A 27142-nucleotide genomic window follows, 5' to 3' on the forward strand; every position below is an offset into this window, starting at 1 on the left:
ACACTTCTCTGTATAGGAATATTAATGGTTGGAATAATCTTACTGATAATCTTCTATCTTCATCAACTTATACATAAACACTTTTTATAACCGTAAACTGTTTTAACAATAAATGGCACTCATTAAAATAATTCTTCTAAGCAATAACTGAATTAATCATCGGTCACAATACACATAAATAAATGTTGTTGCATAAAGTACTACTGATCACTCATGAAATAAGACAACACACAATAATTCCTTAACTTGAGGCTTTATATGCACAGTTGTTCACTCTTCCATCATTCAATTAATTCTTAAACACTACAATTCTAAACACAGCTATCGGTAAACTTCAACTTTACAGCTCTACTATTCTCTAGTAACTCCGTGCTTTATTTCAAGATTCTGTGTGTCCTTGACAGGTCGGCCCTGAAATTAAATCTCAACTCAAGTATTGCTAGTCTATTTAGTAGTCACTCAGCTGTCTTCCTTAGCTATAATTGTTATTCTACAACTTATTAGCTAACCACCTCTCGACTAGTAGACTTTATTTAGCTGTTTGAGTGACTTGCCGACTTGCTATTATCGCACTCTGATTCCCGAATGCCAAATGCTCTGATTCCAACCTAATGCCAATCCTCTCCTTTCTCTCTCTCTTAATAATCTCTCTCTCTCTTAATCTATCTCTTTCTAATACAACTTATTAGCTAACCGCCTCTCGACTAGTAGACTTTATTTAGCTGCTTGAGTGACTTGCCGACTCGCTATTATTGCACTGTGATTCCCGAATGCCGAATGCTCCGATTCCAACCTAATGCCAATCCTCTCCTTTCTCTCTCTCTTAATCTATCTCTCCCTAATTTTTTCAGCGTTCTTCCCTTTTTATATCCATTCTTCCCGCCTAAATTATTCTCATTTCTTTGACTAAAACTCTATTCAATAATTTTTAACATTCTCCTCACGTGGTGTTCCAACTCGCACTCGCTTACTTACATGCGTCTACATGACAACAAAACAAAACATAATAAAATTGAGCTATTACATAACGTTAAACTTCTACAAACAGGAGTAAATAGAGAATATTTACATTTCAATTAATGCACAGTTAAATTACCAAATATAAATTCTATATTAACATAGAAATAAGCTAAATAGCGTGATAATATTTTAACATGGAGTTTTTCTACTATTAATACATATATTCTTGATTAAATAATTAAATATTAGATAAAATTAAAGGTAGTTATATGAATATTAAATTATAAACAAGTGATTTACATTAAATAATATTTACAAATGTAGCCTTTGCCATGGTGGATTATGTTGGATTCTGAGAGAGTATTAATAATTTAAATTTCTCTTCATTCAGAATCCAACAGTACTACATGAAAAAGTTACACCATTACTATCATAATTATCTAACATGATCTTCATCTTTAAATGCCATGACTTTTGATTTCTTTTTGTGAAATTTTTAAATTGTATTGTTGGCTTATTTTGTTTAATGGTTCATCTTCATTGTCTTATAATATAACCTGATCATCTGCATACAGCATTATATTGATAAAGTTCTTCTGGTTAACTGGATACCTTGTTTTATTGTTTTCCATATTTTAATAATCTGATCAATATATATATTGAATAGAGTCGGAGATAAGCTACATCCCAGTCTGACGCCCTGACTTTTAATTTATTCTGTTAATTTATTACCTAATTGTAACTGTATTTTTGTATCTTTATATAAACTTTGTATAGCTTGTACCAAATGTAATGGATATACTTGTTTTTTCATTATATTACATAGTTTTTCTCTGTGTATTTTTATCAAAAGCTTTCTTGGAATCTCTAAAGGCCATATGAGTCTCTAAATTAAATTTTTGTCTTTTTTTTTTTTTTTTCAATAGTTTCTTTTAACACATAAATATTGTCTATACATGATCTGTCATGTCCGAAACCATTTTTATTCTTCTGAAAGTAGATTGTTTGCAATATTTCTGTCTTTTATTCAGGATGTTACTGTAAATTTTGTAACCTGTATCTAATAAACTTATTCCTCCATAATTTCTCTCTTTCTTTAATTCCTTTATAAATTTCTTTTTCATCTCTAGATCAGTTTTCATGCATTTACACATGGATTCACTTTTTCGATTTCTGTTCCTGTCATGATTATACTCTACCACAGTGTATATAAATACTAGAAATTATTAATGTATGAATACAAGCATACAGCACACCCATGTTCATCTTTTCATGCATGTACTTTTCTTGGTCTCATTTTGTTCACAATGAGACCATGAAAAGTGCACATATGAAAAGACCACCATTAGGTGACATGCGAGTAATGTAGGCATGGTAAGTAAAATTTTTATCACTCAAATTTTTTCCATGGCCATATCTGGATAATTTGTGTAATTTGAATTTATATAAGTTGAGGTTTGTCTGTATATCTAGTTGTTATTTTCTCATAACTTTATTTTGATCAAAAATAATCATTATTCAAGTTTCAACTGATAATTATTATAATAAATTTAGTTTAATCCTTTATCCAAGTGTAAGCAAAAAAAAGTTTGTGCCTGAAGTATCTTCAGGACTGAGGCAATCATGGTAAAGGTGGACCAAACTCTCATCACTTCTTGTGTTAGTATCTCCCATAATGCTATGCATTAAGGGAAGGGCCACTACCCAGACTAGTTTCGAACTTTATTGGGGTCTCATCAGTGGGAGCCAGACCCACAGGTGGTGATACCAAGGTGGAAGCAATGGAGAAGTCATCTTTACCTATACGAGTTGCCAAAAGGTGTCTCACCTTATTAATTAAATGACTCTGGATTTAGAGAAATTATTATAACATAATACAAGTTATATTTTACATTTCTTTTATAGATAATCGGTTATTTTTGGATGCATTAAATGAAGAACCTGAAGTCCTTGAAGAATATAAGCCTGGTAAGATTTTATTATGCTAGTCAGTCTAATACTATCATATATGATGATGATCATGTAATGAAATTACATTGTTGTGCTTTATTTGTTGTCTGTTTTTCAGTTATTATTTAAGTTCTATTGCCAACCTGTTTGGCCAACTGGATAGTGTCGCTGCTCTCTCTCTCTCTCTCTGATTAATTGGCTGTGGGTTTTAATTCCAGTATGCCAGAGATGTGTGTGCATGTCTTTAGGTGAATGGACAGTGTGTCATCTCCGTTCATTAGGTTCTGGGTTCAAATTCCACTTGGCATCAATGTTTGTGAATGCCTTTATGTGAGTGAACAGTATCTCCTCTCCTGTCAATGAAGCTGTGGGTTTAAATTCCACTGTTGCATGGATGTTTCTGAATGTTTCTAGATGGGAGGCCCACCTTGGACAACATACTCTATCATACCACTCTTAAACTCAGACACTGTTGTGTTGTACTCTCACTATTTTCTTAAGCAATGCATTCCATGCTCCTCCCACTTTCCATGCAAAAAAAACTTACCCTTTATTTCCTTTTGAAACTTTCAGGAATGGCTCCTTACCCTTCTTTCTTCCTTCCACCATATGAAAAACTCCCAATGCCAATCCAGTAAATTCCTCTCAACATCTTAAATGTTTCAATCACAAACTCCACTCTTTGTCTTCTATCCACAAATGATGTAGTCTGCATGCCCTCAGTCTATCCTCATAACCAACTTTATACAGTATTGATATCATTTTCATTATCTACCCCTGCAGCCTCTCCAAGATTACTTCATTCTATTCAAATACCAATGACCAGATCTGAACAGAGTAATTCAGATATAATCTGATCTGATTACAGCTTTATACAATGGAACCACCACCTTTTATCTCTGCTGATCATTGTTCTCCTCAATATTGCAGCTGTCCATTGGGGTGTCTCCACAACTTTTGCAGTATCATTTGAATTTCAGATTTCTATCCACAGTCATTCCAAGATCCCTTGCTTTTTTCTCCACGTCTTCCACTATAACTTCACCAAGTATGAAGTATTTCATTTGTGGATCGTAAATTTCAAAACCTTACATTTATCTGTATTAAACTGACTATCCCTATTCATTTGTCCACCTTTTCAGCTTATTAAAATCATCCTGAATAGGCACAAAAGTACTATTACTAATAACACTTCCAAGCTGCATATAATCTATGAACAACTGAATATCTCCTTGTAATCCAATGACAATATCACTGATAAAGACTGAAAAGTAATGGACACAATACCTGTGGAACTCTACTTGTAACCTTCCTTCTCTCTAATACTGTTCCATTCCCCCATACAGAACTCTCTGACAGATATCAGACAGTAAGTTATCTATGTGTCTGCTAGAGATAGATCAGAGTTGTATGTTGAGGAGCAGTATCATTACTATATCATCAGTATTGTCACTGGATTACTGGGAGACATTCGGTTGTTCACAGATTATATGAAGCTTGGAGAGTTATTTGTAATAGTGCTGATTCAGGATGATTCGATTATGCTGAAAAGGTGGGCAAATGAATGAAGATTCAGTTTAATATAGATAAATGTAAAGTTTAGAAATTTGGGATCCACAGATGAAATACTTAATACTCATTTACCAATCTAATCCACTAACTTGATATTCAAGACCATATGGTGCAACTTAAATAAGTGTTCTATTTATATATTATATTACATCTTATTCTAGACTAAAGAGATCATCTGTGTTACAATATGATCATGAAATTAGAAAACAGATTGACTTAGAGCACCTATCCATTGAAATAAGCAAAGAGCCATTCTTTTCCACTATTCTAACAAAAAACACAATGATAAACTTAAATCTCCTCGAAACCTTGTTCAAAAAAGGATTCAGAGCAAGAAAATAAAAGGAAAGGACTTGACACTATTTATCACTTGAACAATCCAAACCATGTCATTGCCTACACTGATGGATCGCCTGATGAAGCACTCAACCAAGGAGGTTCAAGAGTTTTTCTAACTCTACCTGGAGGTGAAGAAATGCAAATGAAAACTACAGCTGGCAAAATAGCTTCAAACTTCACTTGTGAATTTATTATTATGTGACACTTCCAGGGAGTCCAAAGACTCATCGAGGGAGAGTGTGCCAACAGCATCGAATGATTGATCCCCTAACCGTGCTCTAACTTGCTTAACTTTTTGCGAGCCATTAGGAGGCTCTACCAATCAACCAACCTTTACAAATAGCTCTCAAATTCTATCTCTCAAATCCAGTAATAAACATTACAGAAGGAATAACCATCTACAGTGACTCAAAATCTGCACTTGAGGCATTAAAAAATGGAAAAACAAATCACACACAGAAAATTCATGACTATTAACTATCTTAAATTTGAAAAATAAGAACTGCACACTGCAATGGATACCAGCCCATGTAAATATTGAAGGCAGTGAAAGAGCAGACAGACTAACCAAAGAAGCAAGATACTTAACTCAAAAATTACACCTATTATCACTGACTGATGCTAACGCTGTCACCAAAATAAGATTGGTAAAACAAACTATCAAGAAGAAGAATGAAAATAGAGAAATAACCACAGTCATCACTAGACTAAGGACGGAACATTTTAAAGGCATGAAAATTCAGCCAGATGGTAGTAGGAGCTATGAAATATGCAAAAACTGTCCAGGAGTTGAACTAACACCTGTCCATATTTATTCTTGCCCAGCAATTGCTGCTGCTCTACAGAAAATTGACAATAACCATAGAGAAAAGCTCTACTCCATCAAAGTTCAACAGATGGCCAAAGCAGTTCTACAGATCCATGGTTATATCTACAAGCTCTTCAGTGGACTTGACAACAACAACAACATTACATGTTATATTATATGTGGAAACTTAAATACAACTTAATTGCACTTTAAATAATTGTTGTGTGGCACCTTATCAAATGCCCTTGCAAAAACAAAAACAAACAAAAAAAAAAAAAACCAGTGTATGCCTTATTCTCATCCATTGCTCTTGTTTTTCCATTATAAAAAGTAATCAGATTACTAAAACAAAAGCACATTCCTTAACAAATTCATACTGATCATAAATAACATTGCCCTTGTCTGTCCAATTCTGTATACCAGTTCTTACCAATTTTTTCCAAATCTTAACAATCACTGAAGAAATGCAAACATGTGTACATTTCAATACCTGCATTCTACCACCACCCTTGTGCAACAGCACTATCTTACTCCTGCTTTCACTCCTCGGGAACTTGTCCTATTACAAGACTTTCCTAAAGTAGCCAGGTTAATAGTACATTCATTTCCTTAGCACATTCTCTTAAAATGTAAACTCTCATCTATTTTCACTGCCTAATTGACATCTAGAGTGCTTTATTCACTTCTAATCTTTCCCCTTTCCTTATTCCTCTAGGAATAAAGCTTGCTTTACCAGGTTGGAACATTCTAATAAGTTAGTTTGTTATTCACATTGGTGTCAGTAGATGCCATATCATCACTACCATACTTCACAGGGTTTTGGAAGTGAAGCCTTCTGCTAGAAGTGGTAGGGTCACAGATACTTCTTCCACACAGAGTTAGTAAGACAATCACAAACATCTATGCCCATGGTGGGACTTGAACCTGCAGCCTCTTGGCTGGAGAGCACATATGCTACATACCCTAATAAAGTGATCATTAAATAGTGCTATTATATCATCTATCTTGGTCACTGACTGCTTATCCATCCATTTTCGAGTCATTTTCTTCCTACTGGCCACAGAAAAAGAATCGCAATGCCAGTTTCTTTTTATATTCTAATTTTTCTCTCCTTAATATACTAGTCACTTTCCCAGCCTGAGCTTTATATTCCTCATTCAACTGCTCTCTACCTCTCTTCTTTATGTGCCTTCCATAACCTCTTTTACATCTGCAATTCCTGTTTAAGTTCCCTGGTCATACATTTTACTCCTAATTACTTTGTCTTTTCACTCAAGGAATACAATCTGTGACTGTTGTTAACACATTTTTCTTAATTGGTTTCTCTTGCCTTGATACTTCTGCATTCCTATTCATCCTCGAAGTCAGAATTACATGGTCACTTTGACCACACAAGGACAAGTATGACATCTCAGTCATAGTCAGATCCTCTGATGTTATGACAAAGTCCAAAGTCTTGATTGTGGTGTTACACTCCATGCTGCTTAAGACATTTGTTTCCCCACTAGTCTAAAAATTCAGTTCCCTTATTACTGTATGCTGCTTCCTCTGCCCAGTTTATGTTGTTATAATTAAAGTTCCCCATAATGATCACTCACTTTGCACTTGCTCAACTAATTTGCAAAAATAAAAATTCTGCTAAAAAAAACTTGAAACTTGCATGTCATATATATTGATAAATGTATAAAAAATGTGCCTGTCTGATGTTGAAAACATGTTATGCAATCAAGTATGTTCCTGCTAGATGTGGCATACATACAAAATGCAGCACTGCATGAATGTAAGGTATAGATTGTGCAACAATGGTCCAAGGGATAGGTACACAAGGGACTGATCCATGGAGTACACCACTGACTCCATCCTAAATCTGGCAGACTCGCCATTTATTCCTCCCCCCCATCCTCAAACCATTTCCATCTGCAGTCCAACTATGTTCGGTTTTAGGCATTGCGTAATGTGGGATGAAAAACCCAAATTACGCAACAGCCTTTCATGTGGTATCCTGTCAAATGCCTTAGCAAAGTCCCATGGTATCATAGTGTATCCATTCTCTTTCTCTAACTCAGATGTGATGTAACACTATTATAAAATATTATAAAGTAAATTACTCAGACAATGACCTCCCTTTAGTAAACAAATCCTGATCCTTGGAAAGTATAGCTTGTCTGTTAACCCATTTCTGTAAGTTCTCACTAACTTCTCTAAATCTTCACCACCATCCCAGAGATATTGAAATATTAGTAGTTACACATAAATTTTGCACTACTCTTTTACAACATTATTATTATACATTATTTCCATTCATTTGCGATCTCTTTTCTGAGTTAAGGTTCAAACTATATAACTGGTTGTCCAGGACCCAACCACTTCAACTGAACATCCCTTTAGCATACATGCTAATAACCCATCTGTTCCTATTAGCAAATTTTTGGCCAGTTCATACACCAGCTCTAGAGCCTCCTTTTCATGCACCTCTGTCATTATCCAATATAGTAGTGCTGTACTAGATCTTGGCAAAGTAAGCACTTATGTGTACAATCATATTTGCTTCAAACATGTGCACCATCTGCATTCAATAAAGCTATTCTTCCACTTTCAGTCCTTCTTTTACTTGCAGCATAATGATAAAATTCTATTCAGTTGTCCATAGCCTACTCAACCAGTTTCTTTTTATATTCTAGCTTCATATCCATATAATATTTATAACTTTTCTGGCCTGTTCTGTATATATTTCATAACTCTTCTCATCCTTATTCTCACAATATTCTTCTGCATTATCATCTTCTTATGGATCTCTTGTTTAATAAGGATGCACATCCATTTCACTCCAATCCCATTTTTTCTTCTGATTCTTGGAATACATTCAGATTCTGCATTATTTAAACAACTTTTTGCTTCCTCTTATGAACTGATATTCTTTTCATTCAGTAACTGACACCACAGAATGGAACACTGTATTCTCCTAAAATTTTCCTGATTTCCAGCTTTGTAATTCAGCATATTACCTGTTCAAATTGGAACATCCTTCTCAGGTCATTAGAGCATGATCATGCTCACTAACTGGAGACAAAATTGTCACATTCTTAACTGAGACCCCACCTGATGCTGTGAACAAATCCAGCACTCTTTGATCTTGAGTTTCTTCTTTAACATGCTACTTGAAACAGCTCAATAAATGTTCCTTCATTCTTATGGGTCTTCTTTGCTACTCAATCAATATTTGGATAATTTAAGTCATCCATAATGATTAGTACCAATAAGAGTAATCTGGTGGTGCATTTCCACATCATCCTCAGCAACTGAACATCAGATCTGTAGCAACACCCCACCATGTATGTGATCCTGTTAGCCTCCACATGAGATAGCCTCAAACTCACTGCTGCATGGAACATTGTTACCATTATTGCTTTCATGAGTTTTTACTCTAACTCAGTGTTTCTCAACCTTTTTTGGATCATGCCCCACCTCAACACCTCAAAGATTTTGATGCCCCCTCCCCCCCCTCTAGCATAATAGTCAGCCAAGTTCTGAAAACGTATAATACAAATATGTACATGTACATTTTCTAATTGCCCCCCCTGTGGGGCATATGCCCTACGTTGAGAAACACTGCTCTAACTGGACTCAAATAATCTGATGCCATAAGTAGTAATCTTGCTCCCTTCTTTTCCTATTTCTGTCCTTTCTGAAAATACTAAACCTGTGACTTGATTCTGGTTGTTAGTTATAGGCATGAATCTGACCACATCTGACTCTGAGAGCTAGGTTTCACTAATGTGCCAACAATGTATTCACCAAGGCAACAAACTCACTCACTTTGTCCCTGATGCTCCTGGTATTTCTATATTCACATAAGTTAATATAAAAATGCCAGGAGCATCAGAGCATTTGTATATTAACTTATGTGAATATACAAATGCCAGGAGCATCTGTATATTTACATAAGTTAATAGAAACCACTCAAGCTGAGGTTCTCAAGAACCAAGAAAAGCCACACATATTATCACATATCAGAGGATGAATCTCAAAGTTACATGGTTCTTGAACAGCCTAAGTAGGGAGGGAGGGAGATGATATGTTAGCCTGTTATCAAGAATTTATAAAGTGAAGAAAAAGGCTAGTATCTAGTCATCGCTTGATAAGATCTTCAGGAAGATCTAACCAGGCTACATCACAACAACCTTCTACTTTGCAAGTCATCCACTACTCTAACTATTGATTGATGACTAATAAATAGTTAATTAAATTATTTTTTTTTCAGTGTTTCTGGTTTATTCCTAATTGCCCTTTAATGTTAAAGTAACGTAAACCAATAGCCACATCACTACCATAAACTTATGAAAAAGTTTGCAAAATGGAATGTTTTTGTAAGTCAGGGAGTGTCTGCATGTTAATCCTTACCTTTGTAGCTTTGAATAAAGATTGATTTGTATTACCAATAAATAAATATGTCAATAAACATTTGATGGAGAGAATTTCAGATGATATTCAATTTTTTGATATATTTCCCCTTTTCTTTTTTGGTTTAGAGTTCTTGCAGCTTATGGAGCTTAACATGTCCAGGATGTTCCTTCCCATCAACTTTACAGATGACTATGGTAAAGTTAACTAAAACTTTCAAGATTTTTTTTACTCTTTTTTTAAATTTTTAATCATTATATAAATATTTTTTCTAATCTTAGGAATTTCATTTTTATCCAAAGTTTATATTACTCAGCCTTAACATTATCATCTTTCTTATAAATTGATTGAAATCAGGAAACTTTTGAATAAATGGTATCAGTTCATTTGTTTGTTTGCTATATGGTGATCTTTAAATTATTCAATCCTCAAATAGCTGTCAGTTAACTGACATTTGATCTTATTGAATTGGATAGCACATCAGGTGATTTCTCATATTACCTAGTCTTTGTAACTGCTGCACTGACTAGGAAATTAATTTCTTACTCCTGACTGGATAATTGAGAGAATGTATTATAAATACTTTCTGCTATATATACAGTATCAGTTATTAATGTAAAGTAAGTCATATTGAAATTTAATAAAAAAACAACAACTTAAAACTGCTATTATAGTTTCCTTATTACATTTCATAGTATTTTCTTTCATAGATGCTTCTGAGGAATCTATTCTTAATAATGACTACCAGATGTCAGAAGGCATTCAGGGAAATTCTGAGGAAAATGCTGATGGCTTTCAACAAAAAATGTGTGAGTGACTATAAATTTATGCTTCTTTATTGTTTTGAGAGACTGCTGTTAAGGAAAAGATTTTTATGTGCAGTGCCATAGTTACACATGACAACTGCGTTTATTGTTGTATATAGTTTTTTTTTAATATTTTTAAACAGTACATTAAAAATTTTTAATAATTTTTAATTGCTATAATTATCAATAAATGCTAAACTAATATTGGTTTATTATTATATCTAAATAATGTGTTATATGTGAATTTTCCTTATTTGTAAAGGAAGAAAAAAATACTTTTTTTCAATTACAAATGAAATAAGTGGAAAAGGCAATTTTTGTGCAAGTAAGCACTACAAAATGGTATCATTAAATTTAAATTCCATGCATAGTAATACCCTACTTTATGATGATCTGCATATGGCACTTTATGACACTTTTAAGTTATGATCAATGACTGTTTATATTATTATTATTATTATTATTATTATTATTATTATGTGACATCTCAAGGGAGTCCAAAGACTCATCGAGGGAAGGCACCTACTTTACAACTCTCCGTCTCCACTACTCAATCCACCAACTACAATGAACCGCAACTACCATTATCATCATCTCCATCAATGCCACCACTACTATTTTCACAGACAATCACCAACATCCATGCCCACTGCAGGATTCGAACCCACAGCCTTTTGGCTGGAGATCAGATATGCTAGCCACTCGGTCAACCAAGCTGGCAAATATAATGCTGCATTCACTCCAGATGCATCTCAGTTGGGCCAGTGCCCATTTATATGATAACTGCATTTGTGCATAGAACAGTTTTAGTGACATGACACTCCCTTGAATCAACCAATGGATAGTTTTCATGAACTGTTTGTTTACATCATTGCTCACTACATCTCTCTCTTTCTGTGCGTGCGTGCGTGCGTGTGTTTTGATGCTGTGAATTATAAACTTATAACTATTATTTTATTTCTTTGTTAATAATGTCAGGTAAAATTCAAAGTAAGGGTGCTGTTGTTTCCAGTAAAAAAAAATAATAATAATAAGACATGTAAACTTAGATATTAAGATACTAAGGTTAAAATGCTTAAATTTAGTGATGATGGCGTCTTGAACACTGAGAGATGCTGTAGGCTAAACTTCACACTACTGCTGTAGCATTACACTACCATTGTTACAGTTGCTACAAAGAAAGATAAAGTTCTTAGTGAAGTGAAAGTACTTTTTTTATGTGTTGATCCCACCCACAAATGGTTTTTTGAAAACCTACACAACATTCATACCATGGGCTGGGTAAGGATTTTTTATTTTTTTTTTTTGTTAATTTTATATATATATATATATATATATATATATATATATATAAACAATCTTCACACTCTTCTAAATCACTTAAACAACTTCCACCAAGACATCAAATTAACCATGGAAATTGAAGAAAATAGATCTCTACCTTTTCTGGACGTAAAACTTACTAAGACATCTAACTCCATAAAAATCTGTGCGTAAGTTTTCTAAAGATTTCTGGACGTAAAACTTACTAAGACATCTAACTCCATAAAAATCTCCATCTTTAGAAAACTTACGCACACACCTACATGCATCCTCACATCACTATCCGGCACAGGAGATGGGTATCATCTCAACTCTAGCGCATCGTGCCAGATCTGTACTGTCAGATGAAGAACTACAACATCTTAAAAGGACCTTCAAAAACAATGGCTATTCTTCAAAAACTATCAATAAACAACTATACCACCATCAATGAAACAACGTAGAAACACAAGATGATCCCAAAGGTTATATCTCCTTGCCATACATCAGCATGCTCTCCAAGAAACTAAGAAGAATTCTGGGAAAGTTTAACATAAAAACATGCTTCTCTACTCTTCCCAAACTAAGATCAAGTTTAAGCAAATACAAACAAGCTCACAACCATCTACAATTCCCAGGTGTGTACAAAATCACACGTGACTGTGGAAAACCATACTATGGCCAAACAGAAAAATCCATCCTGCTACGTCTCAAAGAACACCAAAGAGACATTGCTTACAAAAGAACCACAGCTAGTGCCCTCTCAAGCCATGTCCTGTTTTCAGTAAATACAAATAATGAAGGCCGCCAACATAAGATAAATTGGACAACAACTTTAAACCTTCACATATGCCACGATGAGGTAGAACGCCGCATAGTCAAGTTTAGAGAAATTGTCATGGACTCTCTTCATATAAACAGTAACCTCAGCTACAATTTACCGGACTTATTCAGCTCTGCTGTCAGATATTGGTGCACTCATGAAGCCACACGCGCACAGGTATCTAACAATAGAACTTTAACGTGGACTGTAGCTCCAGTTCAAAGTTAACTGTGTGTTATAGTCAAATTTATAGTTTTATAGTGATCAATGCTTCTTTATAGTGTTTTTATTTGCTTTCTATGTTCTCTCACGCCTGAAGAAGTTGGCCACTCCGATGAAACATGTTGCATATTTAATAAATTTAATTGTTAACTCTCAAGCCAATGGCTGTGGATTTGAATCCTGTCTTGGATACAGAATGATGCCTTGAAGTGGCTTGAAAAAAAGTTCCATATGTTGTCCCTAGAGCAGAGTTTCTAGATTATGTTTACAAATTAAAATAAATAGTTTAAAAATAAATAAAATAGAAACTAATTAAAACCTTAGTCTATCTCTGTACTATAGGTTTTGACTTTTTGTTGCAGGAGTCACATTTAAAAAAAAAAAAAAAAACTAACATAAATTATTCTGCAGGAACATCAGAAATTTCACTCTTTTCTTCCATATGCTACTCCTCTTTCCAATTCATATTTTCATAATTAAAATTCTATTAAGATCACTATGCTTTTAATCCTCCAAGCAATTTATCTGAACATTTCATAGGTGATGTCCTCTGCATGCCCAATCTTATAATAGCAGTCTCTTAGATATGATGTTCTATTCATCTTAATCTTGCAACCTAAAATATATTATGCAGTCTTCTACCCTGACTGAGCATAATTCCTTGGCTATCATTAAGAGTACTCTCCTCTCAGAATATTATGCATCCATCTATTTCTATTCCTGCCTGTATAGTAGGATTTGCATGCTCAATCAACTGTAGTTTTCAAATTCTACTGTGGCATGGATATTTGTGAAAGTTAAAATGTGAACGTGGTCTTTTAGGTTGCTTATTTATATAACAAGTATGAAAACGTTCCATACATGTTTTATAACAGTTCTGAGATTATTTAACCTTGCATCCTCACCATGATACTAAATATGCTGTACATTATTGACCTTTTGTGGGTAGGATTGATATAATCTTCCCATAGGAAGATTAAAAAGCCATGTTCTGACATTACTGTCTTTTGCTGCATCACCAGTCTATGTTACCAACTTCATATCATCACTACCATTCCATGCACCTTCGGATATGACTGATCTCACTTTATTTAAGATAACCCCATTCACATCATCTCTCTCTCTCTCTCTCTCTCTCTCTCTCTCTCTCTCTCTCTCTCTCTATTTATTATGGTTATTTTACTCTTGCTCAACTCTGATCAGTTAAATTTTCCTGCCTCTTCACTCATCGAATTGCCACTCTCATATTCTTCACTTTGCCCAGTACTTTCACAACCTCCTTCTCATGCTTCTCCTCCCTCTTATTATTCTGCTTCTGTGCAGTCTTTCTCGGATAAGCCAAAGTTATGTGGGCCACTAGAAGGCCTGACTACAGTTTGTACAGGAAGTGACTCCTGGATATTTAGATTCTCGGTTCAGTTTGGATTTATTGATGATTGTTTTGCATTTATTGCATACTTCACCATACACCCTTATTCTCAGTGTATTTATTGTCTTAAATCACTTATGATATGTTGACTTTTTCTTTTGGACTGACTTAGCACACTTGTTAAATTGTGGCTGAGATAGAGTGGGAATTTTTAATAGAATGGGAATGAAGGACTACATTACAGTGAGGATAATTTCAGTAACTCCTTTAGAACAGGGCAGGTGTAATCCCAGAAGACTTAAAGTTGAGAATCGTTGAGTGAAGGGCATTCTATGAAAGAGGATGACCTTATCATCGGAAGAATATGCATGGAAAAGTATTTTTTGAGTTATTTTTTATGATTCTTACTTTTACAAAAAGGTTGTAAATCTATAGTATATTAGTACCATGGGTAGGTTAAGTATATTTTTTCTAATTTTATTAATTAATTTATATATATATATATATATATATATATATATATAAATTAGGATGTTTAGATTATGTGCCAAATATTTTTTTATTTGGCACATAAGCTAAACATCCTATTAGAAATCAAACATGGAACTTCTTCAAACCTGCAATAAGCAAAGCAATAGCCTTGAATTTCATCACCTAGTGATGAAATTCTCCTTCACCTAAAGACAATCACAAACATGCATGTCAGCAACAGGATTCTAATCCCCACAGTCTGTTGGTGGAGATTGGATACAGTAACCACTCAATCAACCTGACCAGCAAAGTATGGATTTATCATGTAATAAATCATTGAATCAGTATTTTTTTTTCTTTAGATTATATATGTATGTCTTAGTTTTATGTTGTGTTCATTTTAAAATACTTCAACAAACATATAGATAAAATACTTATCTATTACTTCATCACATTTTTGTTTTTATTTTAAAAAAAGTTTCATTAGTTAGTTTGTATAACCCAGAAAAAGCAGTTTGCTGCATACATTTGGTGTTGTCGTACTAGAAATTATGATATACTTTTTTTTTTTGAAATACAGATGCCTCTGACCCAGCTGATCTGAATACTGATTATCAGTTATCTGAAAGCAGTCAAGAAATTCCTAAGAAAGAAAATGGTTTTAGGCTAAGAAAATGTAAGCTATAAATTTATACTTGTTTGCTGTTCTGAAGATACTAAAAGTTTTATAAATTTCATGAATAGTACAATAAGATGACTTAAGCTCCTTCCGGCTCACTGTATGAATTCAGCCTGCAAAAATAACATAACCAGTTCCGCGTGGAAGGCAATAATTGGTCATATAATAAATATAAAAAAGCAGGTTAGGAAGAAGTAGTTTAGTTTATAAGGAAGACAAAAGTGCAATGATCAGCACTTAGCCAACCAAGTCAAGAAAAAAAAAACATACAGTTCTTTCAATACATGACCATAAAAGAATAAATGATAATGGTTTTATTGTTTATTATTTTTTATTTTATTGAACAACATGGATTCTGTAAAGAAAGATTATGTACTTATGTACAAAGAAAAGAAATAAAGGAACAGAATTTTTACAAACCAATATTTATCTGTTTCATTGACTTAGAGCAGAGCTGTCCAAAACACTGCCTGCAGTGTGATTTTGTGTGGCCCACCTGTGGTTTTGATTTTCATGAGGAAAAAATAAAATAACAATTTGAATCGAATGCATATTATATATTTTAATTCTATTGCTAATCGATAAGCTCGATATTGGTAATTTTATTTGGTTTTTTTACATCACTATATAAAACCCATATGTTTTTCAAATATTAGACATGTCAAAGAAGCGTTATTACTCCGTTTTGTTTCAACGTGCATGCTCTGGGTGCTCATGGGGAATGTGAGTGTGCAATTGGTGGTGTTCGTTTGTTCAGCTATCAAGGTTGTGTCGATGCTGCTCACCAAATTACTAGGTATGCATTGTGATAGAGCCCTTGGATAAATCTTTTTTTTTTTTTAATGCAGCCCTCAGATTACCTAAGGTTGGAAAGCCCTGACTTAGAGAAAGCTTTCAATAGAATTAGATGACAGGATGTCCTGAAAGTACTAGCATCAAGAAAGATACCACTGGACAGTGGTGCACTCAGGATTTAACCTTTGGGGGGGGGGGGCGAGTTGAGTAGACGTTTTGTGAATACGCACTACACATCGCATACTACCTATAACTGAGCATCTGCAGTTATCACTAATTCATAAGTAGCACACAACATAAATAAAAAAAATGAATTTTAATTAGGAAAAGATTTTTGGAAATTTTTCTAGTGTTTTTTCCTTTTCTTTGGGGGGTGCCCAGGCCCGTTGCCCCCCCCCCCCTATGGGTGCGCCACTGCCACTGGAAATCATTGAAATAGTCTAAGACAGGGGTGTTCAACCCGTCGATCGCAGAGCGATTTTTGGTCAATCTCTTGTGTATTCCTATTTACTTACAAATTTAATTAAAACTGAAAACATAATATTTTATTTATCATTATTTTGTATTATTTTTAATTCGCTTTAAGTGTATTGCTATCGTTTATTTATTTTTCGTTAAAATTGTTATATGAGTAATTTTCTTATAAGTCCGGGTAAATGAATTAAATTTGGATGCAAATTTAATTTGCAGTGGAAGTCAAACAGTGAGCCAAGTGAATACGATTATAAGCAAAGTGTAAAAACTCGATTGTAGCATAAATATTAAATATTCCAAAGCACATTACATCGATTTTTTTACTTAGGTTAAGTCCCATGTGAATATTGTAAAAAAATAAACTTTGTTTGTCTCGGTATAGTTTGTATTAGATGTTTTTGTAAATAACTCTTTTGAAGCTAACTGCATATACTGCGTTAATAAGAATATGTTAGAGTGTTAAAAACAAAGGCAATGTTTTTGTCGCCAAAGCTGTACATGTCGGCATTAGAAAGATTGAAAAGATTGAAAGATTGAAATTTGTATGTATGAGAAAGGCTTGCAGGCTCTAAGTGTAAACATCTCTGAAGTCAGTCAGAAAGAGTTCAAACAACTTTCCGATGGCTGGCAACTTATAATCAAAAGAAAGCGGAAGAGAACAAAAGGCACGCCACACTTGAAACCTAAGATGAAAGACTCATACCGATTCTTTGGGGGTTGCCAAACTTCATGTGAGGTCTCAGAGGAGGCCTAATAAAAAGGGACTGAAACAAGCAGAAGGGGTCCTGGTTCCAGAATTGCTGTCAGAGAAGAGGTCGCCTGGTCCAGAGTCACCGTCAGAGAGACTGCCCGGATCCACATTGCTTGAGAGACGAGTTTCCAGCTTCCAGAAAGGAGCTTCTCGGTTCGAGACATCACTAGAGAGAGAGAGAGACTACTTCTAGGCTGCAGACAAGGTTTCAAATTGCCGAAAGGAAGAGTTCCAATTGCCTGAGAAAAGTTTCCAGGCCAAGATAATGTCAGACATTCACCAGTGTGTTGCATTTTTATTATAATTTGATGACTCAAACGACTTCATTGATATCGCTCAGCTAATGGTATTTATTCGCATGGTATTTCAAGATTATTCAAGTAAAGAACTTTTGAAAATTATACCATTATTGGGAAGGACTAGGGGAGAAGAAATTTTTTCGGCATTTGATGAATTTGTGAAACAACACAAACTTTCGCTTTTTAAACTTGTGTCTATTACCATTGGGTGGTGCTCCTGCAATGATAGGTAATAAATCAGGCTTCATTTCATTATATAAAAATGATGACAAATATCCAGATTTTTTAACGTACCACTATATTATAGACCAATAAGTGTGTAGTAGAAGATTAAACACAAAAGATGTTTTGGATATTACATTTAAAATTGTAAATTCTGTTCGAGGAAAAGCCCTACAATGGCAGTTATTTAAATTACAGGCAGATGATAGGGAACTTCTGTTGTACAGTAATGTTCGCTGGCTCAGCAGAAGTCAATTTTTAGAAAGATTTCTTGTATTAATTAATGATATAAAATTTTTCTTGATGAAAAAGGAGATATTTATCCACACTGAGTGATAAAATGTTGTTACACTTATCATTTTTAGTAGATTTCTGTATGAAATTAAGCAATTTAAATTTAGAGTTACAAGGTAGAGATAAAAATTTAATTGACATGTTAAGTTCAATAAAAACTTTCCAACAATACTTACTTTTATTAAAGAAAAATATAAATGACCACGAATTTAGACGTCTCCCATATTTATTAAAATTTTTTGAACAAAATCAAGAAATGCTTTGCTATGATTTAAAAGAATTTATTCATGAAATAGAATTAGTTGAGGAAGAAATAAATTCAAGATTTAAAGATTTTAATAAAACTGAAATGATTGTATCTTTTATCAATAATCCATTTCAAGAAAACTTGAACATCACAGAAATTTCAAATAAAATTAGTGGGCTGTTTGATATAAACCAAGTTGAAGTAGAACTTGAGATAATAAACATTCAGAATAGTTTACATTTAAAATCAATAAACAATGAAGTCATTTGGAAGTATGCACATGAAAAATTTCCAATATTAACTGATATTGCGCGAAAAATTCTGTTGTGTTTCGGATCGACATACTTGTCAGAATCCGCTTTTTCAAATATGCCCGTCATAAAAAATCAATTAAGAAACCAAATTACAAACGATCATTTGGATGATTGTATGCGATTGGTCACTTCTTTATATCAACTTGACTATGAAAATATTGCGAGATCCAAACAATGCCAAATTTCACATTATTTTATTTTATTTTTTATTTATTTATTTATTTTTTTAATCAACCAGCATTTCCTGTAACTTGTGAGTTTATAATCGATCTTTTGTTTTTTCTAACTTTGGTTTTCCAAAATAGAGAAATAAATATTTTATTCCAATATATTTGTTTGTTTGTTCTGTCGTATTAAAATAATTAAAAGTGATTAATAGATTTTTAAATACACAAATAAAGTTTTTAGTTGTGTATTTTTTTTTAGTTATTTATTTTTAGTTGTTTATTTGTGCATAATCAGATATCAGGTTGGGGGAACGTGATCTATATAAGAGAGTAGATTGCCGAATAAATTTTTATTTAGTTGTGTATTTTTTTTTAGTTATTTATTTTTAGTTGTTTATTTGTGCATAATCAGATATCAGGTTGGGGGAACGTGATCTATATAAGAGAGTAGATTGCCGAATAAATTTTTATAGAAAAGTAGCTCGTGTAGTAAAAAAAGGTTGAACACCACTGGTCTAAGATATATATGTAAAATGAATGTGTAATAAGAAATCAGAATGCAAATACACAAAAAAATCCCTATAAGGAAAAGGATCAGACAAAGTGATTCTTTAAATCCATGTTTATTTAACATAAGCATGGGCAATATGATAATAGAATTTAAGAAACAAAAATTAAATAGAATAAAAATTTGAAAAAAAATTAAATTTGGTTGGATATGCAAACGATGTATCATTACTTGCAGAAAATGAAGATGATCTCCAAAAGCAATTATTCAAACTCCAACAGATATGTAGCAGTTTTAACATGCATATATCAACAGAGAAATCAAAAACAATGGTAACTGCAAAAAAACCAATCAGAACAAGTAATAATTTAAATACCTGGGAATAAACATGTAAAGTGAATAATAACACAGGATGAAGTAAAAGAACAGTCCCTGAAAGCTAATAAAATATCAGGATGTCCAAATTTAACTACAGTTGACCACTGATCGAGATGTTTGAACTGTATGGGTCCACTGGTATGAATGTATTGCAAAATGTATTACAGAATGTATTACAAAATCAAATATTTTAACAATAGGTATTATTTTTGGAAAAATTCCCGTGTTACTCCTCTAAAAATAAACTATTATTTTAATGGCTAATATATAGCCTATTTTTGTTTAGGAGTGCTCCTTTTTTACTATGTCATTGGCTGGTTACCCAAAATTCTAGGGCATTAATGAAGTGTTATAAAACTAATATATGAAGAATAAAAAATAGGAGAAATTTTGGGCATACCTTTTTGGATGTTGTTTTCTGTCTCCTTTATTCTGGCGATGTGCTTCATAAGGGCATTTTTGAAGTTAAGCTGTTAAACTGTTAAAGGAAGAGTTTTTTGGGGGAAGTGGGGGGGGGGAATTATTTGCAAAAAACCTGGGTTTTAATATATGTATAATATTATTATTATTAAGAGTGGGTAGAGAGAGCTTTGGGAGAAGGATCTGAAGATAGAAATTATTTTTTTGGGGAAGAGGAGGGATTTAAGGGAAAAAGTCAGGGGTGGAAGGGATGGGGTGAGCCGTTTCAACAACCGTCATCTTCAGAACACGTGGGAGAAGTGGATGCTATGTCATGTCTGTTAGGTGTTTCTGTCTTTGGTTACTTGTGTTGTTTCCTATTGGTCGGAGTCGTGAACTAATTTTTATGTTGTGGAGCTTCCAACTCTTAGAGATTATGTAGAGTCGGTGGACATTTATTCAGTTTTTGTCACATTTTATAGCTATTGTTTCCGATATTCTAAGCATTGTTTCATTGTTTTGTATGTCTAATGTACAGAAAAAACTGAGATAGCAGTCCATGCCCTTAAACAAAAACATACCTCACAAATCGACAAGGCAATGATTTCTATCTTCAGATCCTTCTCTTCCCCCCCCCCCCCCCCCCCCCCCACTATTCTAGGGCGAATGCTCTTTATCCATTCCATCCTTAATAATAATAATATTATACATATTAAAAAACCCAGGTTTTTTCAAATAATTCCCCCCACACGTTGCTTTACCCCCCCCCCCCCCAAAAAAAAAAAACCTCTTCCTTTAACAGCATATGAAGGCACATCGCTGGAATAAAGGAGATAGAAAACAACATCCAAAAAGTTATGCCCAAAATAAAGAAATAAAGAGCCTTTTGGCTCTTTATTTCTCCTATTTTTTATTCTTCATATATTAGTTTTATTAGTTTTATAACACTTCATTAATGCCCTGGAATTTTGGGTAACGAGCCAATGGCATTATGAAAAAGGGGCATTCCTAAACAAAAGTAGGCTACATTAGCCATGAAAATAATATTTTAACAATGTCTGTAATGCAGACAGTAAGTAATTCAGTGCTGTCAGATAAAGGAACATTAGTAAATAATGAAACAACATCTAAACTAATCATAATATCAGAAGTGTTCAAATGATCCGAAATTTTATTTTTAAATTCCAAAGTATTTTTTATATAAGTAGCAGTTCTTCTAGTTGAAGTGAGTAAATTTGATAAAAATTTTCAAATTTTATAAGTATGACAACCTTTCTGAATTTGTAATTCTGGTTATTTTTCCTTTAAAAACAAGTTATATCAACAAATCGAAGGAACAGCAATGAGCAATCCTATTTCTCCTGCTATCGCCAACTTCTTTACAAAGCATTTTGAACAATGTATTTTTGACAACATTTCTACTTAGACCTACTCATTGGTTCAGATATGTAGATGACATTTTTGCTATCTGGAATGGCTCTTCTTATGAATTACAACAGTTTCTTTCTAAATTAAATGCAAGGATCCAAATTCACCCTAGAAGAAGAAGTAAATAAGCAGTTAGCCTTTTTACATCTTTTAATTCTTTGCCAACCAGATGGTAACCTACATTTCTCAGTTTTTAGGAAAAAGACTCATACAGGTCATTATATCCATGCTGAATCTCAGCACCATCTCAGTCAAAAGGCTAGAACTATTAAAACACTGATTCATCCGGCCCACTCCTTATGTTCTTCAGGTGAGCTATTACAGAAAGAATTGCAACAAATTATTTCCACTTTTTTATTTAATGGTTATAAGAATTCTTTTATCAAAAAAGCTTTGAGTAGTTTTGGTATCTCTACCTCTTTGAATACAGAAGAAATAACTCTTATTCCTATCCCTTATGTGCAAGGCATTAATGAACACATAGCAAAAGTTTTAAAACCACTGAATATTTTTGTTGCCTTTTGCCCATCATAAAAATCTCCATCTTTCTCACTTCTGCAAAGGACAAGCTTCCACATCTTAATTATCCAGGTGTCTACCAGATTCCTTGCTCTTGTGGGTTATCTTATTTCTGACAAACAGGAAGATCTTTATTTATTTAGCTAGAAGAACTGTCAAGTCTTATATTCAATACCTTGAACCTGAACAGTCTGGACTTGCTGACCATGCCATCAGCACTAGACATAGAGTTCACTGGAACAAGACAGTCCTTCACAAAAGTCGGTTCCTCATGGAACAGCTTTATAAAGAAACATGTGAAACTTTACTTCACTCTCCTAACTTAAACAGATCCGATGGTCTACGTCTATCCCTTTTGTGGGAGGTAGTACTTTTTAAATCAGCTAATCTTTCCTAACTTTTTTTAATTGTGTGTGTTGTGTGTGTGTGTGTGTGTGTGTGTGTGTGTGTGTGCGTGTGTGTGTGTGTGCGTGCGTGCGTGCGTGTGTGTGCGTGTGTGTGTGTTATTTATTTATTTATTTATTTTTAATAAGTTAAGAAATTTAATGACCTTTTTTAGTTATCTTACATTAGCTACTTAGGTGGTACCTTTTGGAATTGTCAGTTATTGTTCTATTAGCTTTGTACTGAAGATGCCTTTGATATTCAGGCAAAAATTATACTAATAAATAATATTTTAAGTGAGTTAATTTCAGTATTATAATTTATTTAAAAATGAAATTCATCTACCACCTAGAGGTCTAGTTGGCATTTCCCCCAACTAGGATATATATACTTATAAGGCAGCCAATACTTATCATTATTATTACTATTTATGGGCACCACCATGGAGTCCAAAGACTCATCATAGGAGACCCAATTTATCCACACAATATATCATACCTCTCCTTGACCTCATTAACTGACAGTATGCTAACAACTGATTCCATTCATTTGCAACTCAAGTGAAAAATCTAGTCCTAACACCCTTACTAACCACACTTTTACTCAACTACCAGGGATGATCACTTGTTCTGCTCCCTCTAGCTAAATGCTGAAACAATTTCTATGGAAAATGATAAAAATGAAAATTGATACCCATTATCTTAAACTGATACCTATTATTTTCTGCATCATTTCTGTAAAACCCTTCAAGTAAGTTAAATGTTTATATCATATTGCCTCTGTTTTGCCTATCAACCAACTTCTGCAGTTCACACACTCAATCTATCCTCAGACGGAATGTTCCATAGACTACTCACCATCTTGATTTCTCACCTCTGAATCCTCTCCACCACTTTCTCCCCCCCCCCTTCCTTAGAAACCCAGGAGAAAAGACCTAAGCACAGTAATCCAGATGTGGATGCATCAAGGCGTTATAAAGAGGAATAACAACTTCCTTATCTCTACTTGTTAATGTATTCTTCAATAGTTGAATAATCTTTTGAGCAACCTTAACAATATGTCCTCTAAACTTCAACTCTCTGTCTACTACTACCACTCCTAAATCCCTAGTTTCATCTATTTCCTGGAGTACAGTTCCATCAATATATATGGTACACAACTTTTAATCTGTTTACCCCCAAAATATATGTATTTACATTTCTCCACGTTGAACTGATACCCGTTACCTTTTGTTCATATTGATAGCCTATTCGTGCTGTCAATCATCATGCTGCAAACTCTCCACATCACTATGATTCACTATTACTCTACCTAAGTTTGCATCATCAACAAACAACTGTATATTTCCTTTCAGGTTATTTTCTATATCATTTATGTACAAATTAAACAGTAGTGGTTCAGTGTCCTAGCACTGAACCTTGTGGCAAACCACCAGCTTTTGCCTCGATTCTGCCCTCCATAGACCACTTTTTTGATATCTGTCCAGCAGACACTCTCTTATCCACATAACCAGTGTCATATCCATCATCATTTGTTCTAATCTGAAAAGAGTTCCATGTGGTATTTGCATTTGCAAAATCTTCTGCAGTCATAGCACCTCCCTTGTGCAAGGGAATTATTTTGCACTTCTTCCACTCCCTTGGAAATCTACTTGAGCTGAGACTTAAGTTAAACAGCCTAGTCAGAGGCGTAGTCACATTCCCTCAAAATGCAAGATGATATCCATCTAATCCCATAGCTATATTCACATTGAGATTCTGTAGTATCCCAAGAACCTCCAATTCATCCACCTGTGTTTCCACATTAGTGTTTGTCACACATGTTAAAGCAGTAACCTCACTTGGATGATATACCTTTGCAAAAGTGTACCTCACTCAGTAACCCAACTATTTCATGTGCTTCCGTCACCTCATGACCATCATCACTCATTGAGGTTAATCTTCCATAGTCATTCTTCCTCTTACTTGCCACGTAATGAAAGAATTCTTTGGGATTTCCTTTGGCACCTGTACAGCTAGATTCTTCTCGTAATCTGATTTTGCCTTCCTTGCCATGCTGGTCACCTTTCTTGTCTGACCCTTGTACTGTTCACGGGTTTGCTAATCACGTTTCTCCTTATATACCTTTCACAGCATTTTATTTTTTCTGAAGCTCATGCTTAATTATATTACTCATCTATATAACTCCTACCTGATTATCTCTCCTTTCCTTAGGTATTCAATTTAGTATAGCCTCCTCTAGATACCTCTTAACTATCTCCTATGCACCACTAACATTCTTCTCTTGCAGGATTTTATACCATGGTGCAGCTTCAAGCTTCCTCCTAAAGTTGTCGTAACCATCTGCCTTGTAATTGCATGTTCCTCATTTTTGACAAACTCAAGACTGCATAGGCACTTTCACCAATCAGAAGAGCTATTATGGATAGCTCTTCTGATCCTGGGACCAGATCCAATACTCTCACTCTCCTAGTCCCCTTTATCACATGCTGCCTCAAGTAATTATCTCTCAGTAGGTGTATAAATTCCATTTCTTTCCTGCTATGTGATCTCTGTTCCTTCTAATCTATAGCACCATAATTAAAGTATCCCATAATAATCACTCAGCCTGCACTCATTGTACTAATTTGGCAATGCATGTCTTCAAGATCATATGTGGAACTCCCTACCCTATAGCAACAACCAGCTGTATATTTTGTCTTACTGGCCTTAATCTCACACTAGACTGCTTCAAATGAATAGCCACCTTTCCACCTATTTCCTTTTTTTTTTGGCTACAGTTCATCTACTATCATCAGCAGTAACCCCCCCCTCCCATCTTATCTTCTCTATCCTCCCTGAAAATGCTATATCCTTGCTCCTAATACTTCTAGTATATACTAATACTAGAAGTATTAGGAACAGAGGGAGGAGTTTTTGGCATTGGGCAGTGCCCAAAACTCCTCCCTCTTGTTCCTAATACTTCTAGTATTAATATATAGAAACTGCAACATCCCTTTGGGCTCTCAACCACCTTTGCTTCCTGAATTGACTATTCTATTCAATATTTTGTCTTGAGAGACTAGATTCTGCACTTGTTGGTCAATTTCACACCCACTCACCTCATGGAATACTTGTCTGAAAAGAGCCCTATTTGTTGAAACAGGCCATAACCACAGAAAGGTGAGAGGTGAACTTGCATGCTACTAGTGGTATATAGTAGGTATAACATTTAATTGCATAATGTACTTATTTGCATAAAAAGAAAAAATCTTTTTATGTTTTCAGTGTAAATTTGTCTGGTTAATTGCATAATTTTTATTCTCATATAACACTTGAGCATACCCAAACTAAGTCAAATTTCACATTTTCTAATGCATTTGTAATGGTTGATTAGTTTTGTTTTTTTTTCTAAAAAATATTTTTTCTGTTTTTTTCAGAAACTTCAGTTTGCTTTTTCTTGAAGGTGTTTCCCATACATTGAAATAAAAGTGGTGCAGTGCATGCACCACTTTTACAATTATATATATATATATATATATATATATGTTCTCATATTACTTATAACTTCTGTAGGTAATTATGAAATTTCTGCTCTCACACTTTTCGAAAATGTCATACGAGCAGAAATATGCAAAGCAATATGCAAAAACTATTTGGTTTTTTTTAAAGTATATAAAAGAGACCATCAGCTATTTTTATATCGAGAATGCTTTGAATTTAGTACCATAGAAGTTTTTGAAGTATGGTGAAAGTAGATAAAACTTATTTCATGTTATTTAGCCAATATCTACATATTGGCTAAAATTATTGTAATCTTCTCTTACAGATCACATAGTGGTAAGAAAATTTAAGGAATTTCTAAAGAGACTGGCAAAAACATTGAGAGGTATGTATTATACATTTTTTCATTATAAGCTGAAACAATGAAATAAAATTTCATTAGTATGTTATGAGGTATATACTATTATACTGAACAACTACTTTTATAAATCAATTAACATTTTTTCCTATGAAAGAGCCAAAGATTTTTGACAGATGTGTTCAAGAATGAACTTTTTTTTTTATTGTACTGCTTAATATTTTATTTTAAAAAATTAAAATATTCTAATCATAATCATTTTTCTATTTTGGCCCTCTCTTACAGGCTTTCTCTAATCATCTAAAGTCAGTTCAGTAAGCCAGTGTCTATGGGCACTGTTTTACTGGCTTTCATCATTCCTCCACTTTCCTCTATTCCTAAAAATCTGTATGCAACTGCTAATTGTACTGTGAATGGAATT

The 27142-nt window shown here is 33.8% G+C and overlaps 1 protein-coding gene across 1 annotated transcript in view; it reads left to right on the forward strand.

Moving 5' to 3' along the window:
- Positions 1–27142, forward strand: part of LOC150096813 (uncharacterized) — a 184003-nt gene that overhangs the window by 147159 nt on the left and 9702 nt on the right. The window contains exons 11-15 of the mRNA XM_090408185.1: positions 2866–2928; positions 10159–10227; positions 10741–10839; positions 15604–15699; positions 26689–26748. Of these exons, the coding sequence (XP_090264311.1) occupies positions 2866–2928; positions 10159–10227; positions 10741–10839; positions 15604–15699; positions 26689–26748 (387 nt within the window). The remainder of the gene's footprint in view (positions 1–2865; positions 2929–10158; positions 10228–10740; positions 10840–15603; positions 15700–26688; positions 26749–27142) is intronic.

This window comes from Typopeltis vanoorti, chromosome 18, assembly GCF_054136105.1.
Source record: "Typopeltis vanoorti isolate ZY-2024b chromosome 18, IOZ_Tvanoo_1.0, whole genome shotgun sequence".
NCBI classification, from domain to species: domain Eukaryota; kingdom Metazoa; phylum Arthropoda; class Arachnida; order Uropygi; family Thelyphonidae; genus Typopeltis; species Typopeltis vanoorti.